The sequence below is a fragment of the Cucumis sativus genome, chromosome 4 (genome assembly GCF_000004075.3).
Source record: "Cucumis sativus cultivar 9930 chromosome 4, Cucumber_9930_V3, whole genome shotgun sequence".
NCBI classification, from domain to species: Eukaryota; Viridiplantae; Streptophyta; class Magnoliopsida; order Cucurbitales; family Cucurbitaceae; genus Cucumis; species Cucumis sativus.
In genome coordinates, this window is record NC_026658.2 from 673,655 (window position 1) to 686,782 (window position 13,128).

At 27.8% G+C, this 13,128-nt stretch overlaps 1 protein-coding gene across 1 annotated transcript; it reads right to left on the reverse strand.

The window, feature by feature from the left end:
* Positions 1 to 225: 225 nt before the first annotated feature.
* On the reverse strand, positions 226 to 1,872 carry LOC101221182 (universal stress protein PHOS32). Its single transcript, XM_004152180.3, has 4 exons — positions 1,503 to 1,872; positions 1,311 to 1,420; positions 1,077 to 1,195; positions 226 to 504 (listed from the first exon to the last, which is right to left on the reverse strand). Exons 1-4 carry the CDS (start codon positions 1,699 to 1,701, stop codon positions 429 to 431), a joined length of 504 nt encoding a protein of 167 aa, XP_004152228.1. The 5' UTR covers positions 1,702 to 1,872; the 3' UTR covers positions 226 to 428.
* Positions 1,873 to 13,128: the final 11,256 nt, after the last annotated feature.

Here is a 13,128-nt window from a genome sequence, read left to right on the forward strand (position 1 = left end):
CTCAATTCTTAACTACAAAGTTGTCTGTTAATGAAAATCTTTTTCAAATTATATATATATATACAAATAAATGAGTTTAGAATTAGGTTAAAATGTCATGTCCAACGTCACCCTTATTAATTGAAATCTACGACTTTCTGTCGCTTTAAAAGATCTTTTAAAACTTAATTTAGACTATATAATTTCAACCACTTAAGAAGAAGTAGAATGAATGATTCTTCTATCTTCGTTGAACGTAAAAGAGACTTAACACCTCATTTCCATTAAGGATATATCATAAAATATTACAGCAAAATTACAATGGAAGATAGAATATTACAGCTAAATTATAATGGAAGATAGAGAAATCAAGCCTATGAAAGGCCATGCTAATTAAAATTATGTTAATTCTCTTTGGTGGCCTTTAATTAAATTGTTTCTCCCAATTCTTAAGGATGCTTCACAATAACCACCGGACATTTTGCATATTTCGCACAATAATCACTCACACTTCCCAGCAATGCCCTGCAAACACAATTTACCCAATATTTCATAGTTATAAAAAAATATTTTTCATTATACAAAAAAGAATCAAATATTTACGTATACTTTTTCAATTTTAGTATTGGAAGATACATATTTTCTTTTCAAAGGGCACTAACAAACATATTTTTAAAATAAGATGACTGGAAGAAACAAAACAAATGTAAATTTTCTGAAATCAAATCAAACACAACTTCAAATTTGATGGCTACATGTTCTGAACGTCAAAAATAGTTTTAGTAGATATAGTTATGAACATGATCGATAGAGGGTGGTAGAAAGACAGAAAATGGAGATAGTTCATAGTAGAGCGTATAAATCCAAGTCCAAAATCTTGAATCCAACCATAAACATAGATTAAACTCAGGCCACCAAAACAAACGTCAGTTTCTATACTTTCATGTACTTTCAACTTTTGTAATCCACCGGTTTAATCTCTGCAGTTTATGATGGGATGATTTCTATACGGTAGTGTTGAAGAAAAAAATCCGGATGAAAATGATGGAGTTGTTTGAAAAAGAAGATGGAAGCTATAAATGAATTTGTGAGCAAACCTCTGGAAGAAGCCATAACCATGGCAGCCCATTACCAAGGTATCGGCTCCAAGCTTCTCCACTATGCGACATATCACGTTCTTCGCGTCTCCCTTCCCAACTACTCTCTCCAAATTTACCTGCAACGCACCAATTGAGTGTTCGACAAAATGCCCCACACATAATTACCCAAAAAAAGATAATAATAAATCAATCACAAATCAGAGATTCGATTCTTCTTCATCCATTACTTACGTTGCTACTAAACTTCGCATAAACCGCTTCCGCTCTCTTCATCACCGCGTTAACCAAATCCTTGCTCTGCTTTTCCATCGCCGAAATCACCTCGCTTGAAAACACATACCCTACAAACACAAACCCCCATAAATCGAAATCGAAACACAACCATCTCTGCCGATGCCTGAGTTGAGAAATTTTAATTATTACCGGGCGCATCGAAGGAAGAGATTGAGATGGCTGGAGGAGGCTTAACGTAGAGGAGAATCAGAGTGTTTTTGGTGTCTGGAGAAGTGAGATTTGAAAGACACCATTGCAAGGCGAACATACTCTCTTCACTCTCGTCCACAGCAACCACAATCCTCTGGCTCTCTCCCTTGGCCTTCAATGATTTCTTCGCTTCTTCCATTATAGTCTTCTTTCCCTCAATTTGAATGTAATTTTGTTGAGATAATGTTAAGAGCAATTGCTATAATGAAATGAATGATGGTATGTGTGTGTTTATATATGGAGTGGAGAAGTGTATTGGCCTCAAGATGTGGATCACACACCGGAATCCATTTTTTGTTTAGGCCTAATTGCATAAATTTTATAGAATCCATTCATTCATAATATCATATAAGTCCATATCACTCTATACATCAACAAGTTACGTCGTTCGAGATGTTCACTTTTTCTTTCTCTTCCATTACTTATTAACTATTTGAATCAAACAACGTCAAAATCAATCCCTAGTAAATGGTTGAGAGGTGTAAAGATTTTTTTAAAGAAAATTGAAAATATCCTAAATGATACACAAAATATCAAATGAAAAAGATATTTATATATTTATAAAGAAGTATATAAACAAAGCAGAAAAGTACCACCTACCCCAACTAAAAGCAATTGCCTCATTATCTCTCGGTCTTAATAATACATACAAAGCCCAAATGAAAGAAAAAATAATACTTGAAGTTATATATATGATAACATTTTGTCACATATCAAGTCTCCTTCCTAAATTAGCCTTTAATTACTACCACTTGTCCTATGGAATAAAGTTTGATGTGAACGTGATATAAGACACATTAGAATGTCAAGAAATTAAAGCTATCTAAGCTAAGATGTAAAGAGTGATTAATTGCTTGGACACATCAAAACCTTGAGTCATCCCTGGTTGAAACTTCACATATATTTCATCATTTTATTATTTACAAAATCCATTCCAGTCAGTTTACCTTCAAAATCTATTTCTTAAATAATTGAATTACATAAATAATCTTGTGGAAAACGATACTTGAACAATGTACCCTTACACTACATATTATGAATAATTTTACATTCGATCACATCTCACTCATCACATTAGAGAAATTTTTGTATGGACCATACTCATCTTCAAGATAGATAGAAAAGAAAAAAAAGCAATATCTCACGTTATGGATGAGGTGAATGAAAGGACAATTTAATAATGGCTTTAGAAAAGAATTTGATGGGTGCACATAACATTGATTAATGACATAAAAATGAGTGACAAAAAAGGGATACGAGAATATGATATGATTGGGACACTACTACTCCTATTAAATCCTTCCAACTCTCTACACTATCATTTTTTTTCTTTTCTACACTATTAAATTTTGTCAATTTTTTAGAAAAACAAAAGCAAAAAATAATTGAGAATTACTTGTTTGTTTGTGTTGTTTGCTATTCTATTTATTGAATTTAGATTGGACAACACTCAATCTAAGTGTAGGTGTTGGATTAAGTCTAATAGATAGAGATGATGCTAAGTGGATACTCCAACTCTTCAAATATGTATGTACTTGTTGAGTATAACAAATACCATTGACTGAGTGCATTTCTCACTTATGGGTGAGATGGATGTATTGAATAAACATATAGTTGCTTGCAATCTTAAATAATAACTTTAATACTATCCAATATTAGTAAAAAATAACTCAACAAAACTATAATTAAAATTATATGGAACGTTCCACGTTCAAGATTTGAAATTTAGATCGCCAACATTTTCCTGCATCTCTTGCGGCATGGCGTCATCATTTTTACTCGTGCTAAAGATTTATTAGAGTAAAAGTTCTCCTAAGAAAATTCTCAAGACGTTAAATTTTGGAAATCCTATGATCGAGCCATCCAAAAGAAATGTGCACCTTATTGGTATAAGTAGTAGTTTTTAGTTCTTTTAAGTCTTTCTTAGCCTTACTTTTATGTCCTCATTTCATGTCCTCTAGATTATTCTCATTCAGATGTGATATCGGTTTATTCGTGTCTCCTTCCTAAACTCATAGTGTTATATTAAACATAAAGTTTACAATTTTGCAAAAAAGAAAACTAATTGATAAATCTTTTCGAGGTTCTAATCAATTTTATTTTTCTTAAAATTAATTAGATGTTTTTTAAAACTCTTTTCATACCTAGAAAGTGGTCGAACTTATTTTTTAAATATAGCAAAATATGTTTTGTCATTTGTTACCTCCGAGTTTAAAAGAGAAACGTGAATGAATCGTATAACATATGAATTAGATGAATTCTAAAGACATGAAATGTGGATGTGAAAGTTATTACGTATACCAACAACATGCATCTTCTTTTATGATGATTTGATCGTAGGAACTCCAAAGTTAAGCGTACTTAGCTTGAAGCAATTCTATGTTGGGTGACCTCCTGAAAATCATATGAAAATCATGTGAGTGAGAACAAAGTAGTTTAAAAAGACTTGTGTTGAATTGTGTAGAGAGAATTTTTACTCTAATAAGTCTTTAAGACATGTGAAGATAATGCTATCAAGATGTAGGAAAATATCGAGGTTCTGAATTATGAATCCTAGACTTAGGGTGTTACAGACTTTTCTATTTTTCTATATTTAAAAGTATTTACAACAATCTTTTTAACTAAAACTTTTTAAAATTTTATTTGAATGTCATTTGATTACTCTTAATTTAGAACTTGGTAGTCAACTTTTTCTTGTCAAAATTTAATAGAGCTTTAAAATAAAACGTCATGGTCAATTTTTTAAAAAAAGAAATTAATAGGAAACTTTTAGTATAGAGATACTTTTTAAACATGGTATTAAAAATCAACAAAAACTAAAATAATCAATTTGATAGATTCATATTCACATTATTGAAATTGAAAGATGAAAATGGTAATTTTCTCTATTTTAAATAACAAAATCTTGAAAGTATCTTCAATAATAATAAAAAATAACAAAAGGACAAGGTGAATTCCTTTTTCTTTTTTTTTGTCATTTTAAGTTGACCATTTTACTATGTATATCAAAAGCATATAAATTAATTTTTTTAAATATAATTAAAATTATCTCATATATGCATATATCCATCAAATAGATAGGACAAAAGCAGAAAAAATCAAAAGGAACGTTTTAAAACGTAAGAACGAAATGAAAACTAGATTGAAAGTTGAGTAATTAGAAGAGAAAAAAATAGAGTTTTGAACTTTGATTGAATAAAAATCAGATTACTTCCGAACGATTTTGTTGTATTCGTTTATACCAAAATCAAAATTTAAATTTTTAAAAAAATGGTTGGAGCCGCCAGTTTTGAAAGGAAAGAAAAAAAAAGTGAAAAGAACATATTGTAGTATTTATTTCTAATAATGATAAATGGTTTTATGATATTTTGAATCAATTGGAAGTAAACAATTTTTTCTTTTTTCTTTTTTTTTGGTTCGACAATGATTTTGTTTTATCTTTTTTCTTCTTCTGTCCTTTCTAATATCTTAGAGAAAATATCTTTTTTTTTGCATGTCAAAATAGGTAGGATTAAAAAAAAAATCAAACTAATTATAAATATTATTAAATAGATGTTCGTTGCATTGTTAGGTGTCTTAAAGATATTAATTTTTAATGTATGTAATTCATACCATGTTTGACAAATTGCTTATAAACAGTGGTATTTGATGAGTTTTGTAAGAAAAACACATATCGGTAGAAATTTCAAATAAATTAGAGATAGCGGAGATTTTAGAAGAATTTTTTTTATTTTTCATAATTTTTATTTTATTATTTATTTATATATATTATATTTTCTCAATATCTTTATTTCCACTATACTTCTTTTTCATAACAAAACTTTTATTATGAAAATACATCAAGTGAAAATTTTGATTTATTTTGCTAGAAAAAGAACAAGGTTCTATTTGGGTTTGGTTGTTACATGAAATTGAGTAACCTAAAATTTATTATAACCCTTTTATTTCAACACTATTTTAAAAACAAATGAGTGATGAAATATGGAATCTCTAACTTTTGGAGAAGAAAGTAATATCAATTTATGAGAGAATCAAGGCCTTGAAAATTAGAGATACGAATTGGAATTGCATATTTTTCATCTTTTCAATTTTAGATCACTTGTTATTTGATTATAATGAGTTAATTGGCTTTTCCAATTATTTCGGTTAGGCATGAACGATAATGACTTGATTCCAGTAATGAAAATTCAACGATCAAACATTTTGAAAATATGGAAACTACGTCACAACCCAAGCTACAATTTTCTTTACTTTTGTTTTATGCAAATATACTTTTATTTGCAACCAATCAAATTATAAATCCTCCCTTCAATTACCATAGGGTTGTAAACTATCTAGCAACGGTTCCTTGTGTTCAACCCATTCTATCACTACTATTCTCTTTTCAATAGATATGGTTAAATCATTTGGTCAAATTCAGAATTTGAGTGACAAAATCCACTTGATAAGTTAGACACAAAAATTGATAACTCAATTCAGTGTAATATAATATTATCTAAAAAAATCAGTATAATTACGACAAAAAGAAACTTCACTGTATATTAAAGAGTTTATAGAAAAAGATGAATATTCATATATTTTTTAGAATAAAACAGAAATTAAAATTATATAGTTGAAAGATAGAGATTGAAATGGAATAAATAGGAATTTGAAGTAGAAAGAAGAAAAGAAAAAGATGGAACAATAAGAACTGAATGGGGTCGAAGATGTTGATGTATTAGTAAAGGTAAGGGGAAGCCTTAGTGAATGGCTATAAATGACGACACCTCCTCTTCAATTTCATATCCATTGCTCTTTCATCAAATCACTCATCCATAATCTTTATTCCTCCAAATTCATTCAACACTTCATCAGAAATTGTTTTTCATGATTTAGGAATTGTCTAGATGAAGTGAGATGGAATAGACTACAATACTACTATTTAAGATATGTATTAACATATTGATGTAACTCAATCCAAAAGTATGGTGTGGTATTATGTGGAGGAAGGTCCATATTAGGGAACCCAATGGGTTTTGTTAAAAGATGAAACCAAAGTCCATCGATGATTTTTGTTGGGCTTTAGGAATTCCAACCCTAACATATCAAAACCTCTTTTAATTCATCGTAGTTCTAAGATTCAAATTTTTCCACCCGACATACCAATAAACTATATGATTCAATGAGACATTCAAACTAATAATAATAATACATACATACCAAACAATTAATACATCAAATCAATTGGATTATTTTCTATACTTTTTAGAAAGAAAAAACAATCATATGTTCATATCATTTCCTTTGAAGGTAAGACTTTGAATTGCTACCAAAATTATAAAGAGCAAAGTTTGGGTCATAACAGCAATTAGTTACTAAACTTTAAATTCCTCTTTATTACTTAGCTTTGATGTTGAAGATTTCAAAGTTTAGGTATTGAGTCAAAATCTTCTCCTTATATGGGTCCAATACTATTAAATGCCCCCCCACATAAATTTGTTAAGCTAACTTAATTCAAATAATTAAATATTAGTTTTGTTTCTTCACTATTTTCTTGGTTCGACATATAATATATATATATTAGTTAACATGTTAGAGAGATTAGGTTACCTTCTTTTTTTCTTTTGCAGGTCACACGTTAGAATGTTTGATTTGCAATCTAGTTATAGTGGCACAAATTTTGAAAAGAAATTTAATTCATGCAAGTGGCCGACTTGGTTGTGATGTATATCAACTAGTGGACTTGTTCAGTCCTCTCTGTGGTGTAAGATAAAGAGAAAAAGATTGAAACTCGATGATTCGATTGGTTGGACCGTTAAAATAGTTGGATGCATCCAACTAAACCAAGTCGGTCTTGGACCAACCTACCTTATACAATTCTTTTATTTTTTAAAACTATATATAAAATATAGCCAAATTTCATTAACCCATTTTTAAGTTTTCTTTTCTTTTATATATGGTAAATAATATCTATGCAAAATTTCATAACACATTTGTTTTTTTTTTCTTTTAGTTGCTATTTATTTACTAAAGTCATCAAATTTTATTTTATTTTTTAAATAAACGAATATTAAGAAAATTTATTTTCTTTTAGTTTTCGGTTTTACTTGGCTTAGTATGTTTTAACATGTTATACAATATTTATTTTTTAAAATGATTGTTTAATAAAAAAAGTTGAAGTTAAAACAAAAATGGAATATAAAAATTTGAAAATTAAAAGCAAACTGAAAATGAAATTAATCGGACACTGGACTTGATTGGTCTATGCACAAATACTATTATGAAATTGGATCAAATAAATAGGATTAAAACGAATAAAATTAGTGAGATTTATGAACATATATAGTTAATTTCAATTTATAACAAATAAGAAATGTCAATTTTTAATAAATATAATATGTAAGTATTGAGTAATATAGGAAATGATATGATAATTGATGAGTGATCCAAATTTTTTGATTATGTCCACATTGATAGGGCACACTAATATAGTTGGTATTAATTGAATTAGAAATGAAAAAGAAAAAAGAAAAAAGAAAAAAAAAGGAAGTAAATAAAGAAATGGTTATGATTGGTATCAATCAGATGAAAAGAAAAAAATGGAAAGGGAAAGAAAGAGTCAAAATAGAGAACACATAATTAGAACGATAAGAAGAAGAGACGGGAGAGAGAGAGGATAAGTACAAATGTCGATATCCCTAAATAAATATCCAAATAAATAATACCTAATTAATTATTATTATTATTTATTTTAAGGAAAGGAAAGTATGGACGGCCCCACAGAATCTGAAAACCGGCCACCGTCCTCCCAAAACCGGCCGGTCACAATACGGCCCCATGAAACCTTTAAATTCCTCCTGACCGTTTGATTTTTAAAATCACACGCTCCTCATCCAAATTCAAATTTCCATACACTTGTTTCAATTTCATGTCAAAATACCATTTTCTCCCTACCTCCTCTTAACTCCTCATTTCTTGTATCTTCGGGTTCTTCCATTAATTAATTTCTTTGCCTCATCATTCTTTATGTTCATGTGTGGTGGTGGTCCTATGGATTGGCTGCTCTGAGACAAAGTTTTAACAACATTCCTTTATATTCTTTCTCACCTTTCTTAACTCTACCTATCATCCCATGAGTTTAATTACTTTTGTTTCCTCTTCTCTTAAACATCTCCATTTTTTTTCGGTTCTTGAATTTGGATGTGAGAGAGCCAGCTAGCTTGATTAGCAACATCTGTTTCAAATCTTTTATGGTGGTAAATATAAAGGATGTCCTACGTTGTAGAAATTAAGGGTTTCATTTGACAAGCTAGCTGGGTCCTATTCTTTTCTTCTTTTGTCTCCTCCATGTGTGTAATAAATTCTGCAGTATATCTTCTTACCTGATCTGCTAATTTTGTTAGTTTTTCTGATTTTTCTTTCGTTGGGTACTATCATGTTGTCATGTTGTTGGTGACTTGTGTTGGTTCATTTGTGCCTATCAGATGGGTTTTAATGATTTTTTCTTTAAACTGATCGTGTTTGATAAGCTAATAATTGAATTATTATTGGGTGTGTATATATATACATACACGTGATTATCACATTTGATACAATTTTGGTTATTATTTAGGTGAACAATTAAAAGAATTTGTTTATTGATTTTTTTTATAAGATAAGATTTTAAAATTATGTTTTATGAAAGATGATTCTATCAAAACAAGACGATGATTGTGTGAATCATATATAGCTAATAACAATCCTGCCTTCTAAACTTCAAAAAAAAATTTCTTTCCAATTATTTCACTTCTCATGTTAGCTAATCCAATTATGTAGTTATGTCATGTATATTTTAATAGTGTTATTCTATATATAAATATATGGTATACAATAATAAATATGAAATTGGAGATATGAATTTCAATCTTAAGAGACAAATAATAGTGTAAAGTATATAGAATAACACTATTAAAATATACATGACATAACTACATAATTGGATTAGCTAATATTAAATTAACATCGTATGACACCAAAGACGTAAATCAATTATTAAAATAATAAATGACGAAAATCGATAGAACCAACATTTGTTTTCTCTTTTTGTGGTTACTTAATATATTTTTATTTAGTGGCTTACACCTTAAAAAGTTTATTATAATCAAGATAAGATTAAATAAATAAATAAATAAATATATATGTATATAATAAATAAAATGGTCAAATTATAAAGTGAAAGAAAACAGTAGATAAACAATTATAATCTCGAAAATTGAAGTTGAAAGAAATGAATAAAGTTCTAACAGGTGTTGTGTTTTTTTCTTTCAATTATTCAATTATGGTATATTTATAATTGGTTATTAAAAAAGTAAGAAATTATCTCTATCTTATTATTTTCTGTCTTAGAAAAATGGAAAAGTTAGGATTGAATTTCCAAATGAGAAAGACCTTATCCATTTAAAGATTATTGAGAAAGGATGACCCATGAACACGTGGCATTTAATTTTGATAATTGTGCCACATCACACCCCAACTTGGATGGTTTTAGCTAACACTAATTTAAGAGAATGATTGAATAACCATATTACCACGTTTCTCCCTATTACTACTATTTTCATTTTTCTCCCATACTATTTTCATTTTTTTCAATTTTAAAACAGTTACTTCAACCGAACTCATTTATTACAAATAGAAACTAAAATTTTATTATATTTAAAAGTATATAGATTCGTTTTGAAATACTCCAACCATTCACGTTTAAGATAAAACTTTATACTATAATTTTCACTCTCAATCAATTTTCGTTTCATTTCTAAAACAAACTTTAGGTTTCAAAACTTTAATAGATAAATTAATAATAATTTTCAATTTTAGGAAACAAATACTTTAAATTGACCAAAAATTTTATTTTATATTTTATTTAAAAAGATTTCCCTTCTAATCTTAAATTAATATAGAATATATATTTTATAATTTACTTGATCAAATTTGAATAAAGTTGTAAGTACAATTTTAAATTTTAGAGAATGGATTTTTGCTATTTTCTTCATATTATTGTCAAGCTTCAATTCTTATAAATCACGGATAGATTTTAAAATTTTTGTTATATTTTATAAAAAAGATTGGTTCATATCGATATATTTGAAAACAACTCACTAAAATATAGTTCAAGAATCACAATATCCATAAAAAAAAAAAAAAAAAAAGTCAACAATCCACGTATTGTTTAATTCATAATATATAATGAAAGAGTGTATATATTTATAAGTAATCACGAAGGCTTAATTTTCATTCTTTATTTAACGAAACTTGGGGGCATGTTACGTTCTACATTATTCCTTTCAATCCATAATCTTTCCAAATTCAATCTTGCTTGAGATTTGCTTAATCTATTTATAAACTTAAAATAATTCAAATCATGGAATTAATTAAATTGGGTTAGTTTTGTATATTTTAATCATATATTATATACATTCGAACATACTTCTTAGTTAGTCGTTCATGATTTAAATTATTGCAACAATTGTGAATTTGGAGTTCTTCTGAATAATGCTAAATAGATGAATATAAATTAGATGTTTTCCCCTATATTCATAAACCCTACTTATAATAATCTAAATATTTTTAGTTCATGAATTAAACTTATAAACAGTAATTCTATCTCTAAATTCATACATATGTTATCTACTGTTAAGAAAAAGATGTTAGAAAATAAAAGTTAATAAATAGTTGAAAGATTATTACCCAAAAAGGGAATCGAAAAGGAGTGTAAATAAAGGATTAGAGATGGTTTCTTATCAAAAACATATATTCTTATCCAATCATGAATTAAAGCATCTTTGAGAAATGGGATTTTTTTTATACAAAACATCCTTTCTAATCTTAGTTTTCTTACAACTGAAAATGCCTTTTTGATCTTTCAAATTCTTCATGGAAAAGAAAAAAAAACAAAAAAAACAAAAACAAGTAGTCATAGTTAATTTCATCATAACCAAAAAGTTGTTATAAATAATCGAGAAATTCACATAGTGAATATGTTTTAGAAAGGGAGTGTCTTACTTTTACTATCTCAAAAGCTCAATTACCGGTAAACGAGAGTGTTGAGAGATTCATATTTTCATCATACGTTGGTTTTTTCTCTAGAAACAAACGATTTTCCTTGTTGGTCTTTAGCAAAGTCGGATTGCTAAAGATGAGTGTTGATGTGACATAGTGAAATGATTAAAAAAAAAAAAAAAAACTTAGGTGAGCTCAAATGAATTGTGATTATGAACGACAACCAATATTGAAGGCTACAAATTTATCAATAAGTGCATAAATGTCATTATGTCATAAGCTGAAAAACAATGTTGAAGGATTAGTCCGTGCTTGTAAGCATGAGTGGTCTATGTCCAATCAACCATTAGAGGTGGAATTTGATACACTCCATGTGATAAATCTCTTATCCAAAAAGAAGTTCTCATTAAGCATATTGCTTCCGTTGAGAACCCTATTAATCTTTTTCATTATTGGTTACATCCGTAGATAGAATAACAAATTCGGTTGTATTCTTTCACGATTACCCTTTAGTATAAAAAGACTATTTTCTAATATCATCGTTCTTCCCTTTTTAGAGTAGAAATTAAAGATAGAAAAGAAAAGAAAAACAAAACTTTCTTTTTCCTATCTATAAAGGATGGTTTTATTCATTCACTGATGGAAGGTGCTCTACAATATATATCTAAACATCATAAATGTTTAGTCATGTTTGCTTGACAAACCAAACAATGTGATAGAAATAGTTGATCGATTTATCTACCTAATTTGTGATTAATATTTTCATTAAACATTATATTCAAATTCAAAGTTCCAATTAATGAGCATTTACATATATATTTATTACTACCTTTAGCCATTTTCAATTATATTTACTCTACTTGTTAAAGAGAGAAGAATTGACTTTCATATATATATATATAAATATAGAAAATTACACCAGATAAAAAAAAAAAAACCGCCCATAACACATTTTTTTATTACAAATATGACTAGTAATTAGATATATTAAACGACTATAAGAAAATTATAACTATCCACTTCAAAATTTGCTACTTTTGTAATTTAGAAAATGAGATAAAATAGATGATATTATCGTAAATTTTATTGCTATTTTTCGAACATATTTATATATATATATTTTACAATAGATGGGAAAAAATGAGGTTTTTGAGTTTCTTTGAATTTTCACATTCCCATGATTTTCTTTTTCTCTTCTATCAATTTTTTAAAGATATAAATTGAGATGGAAGTCATTATGTGAGTGATCATCAATCAACTCTCTTCTAATTTAAATTCCCAAAAATCCATCTTCGGTGTCAAAGAGTTTTCAATCTCTTCATTTATAAGTAATTTTAAAAAAAATGTTTAGGTCAACTACTTAAGTTTTAAATAATAGAAAAAAAATTCTAACATTTGGCTTTGGAACCGTTAACTCTTTTAATATCAGTAAATTATTTTTGTCAAATAAACAGCTCCAAATGTAAATTTTATTGCAAAACTTTGTGTCTCTTTAACTTCCTACTTGTTGTTACAGTTGTTGTTGTCGGTGTTTTCCTTTTAATATCTGTAT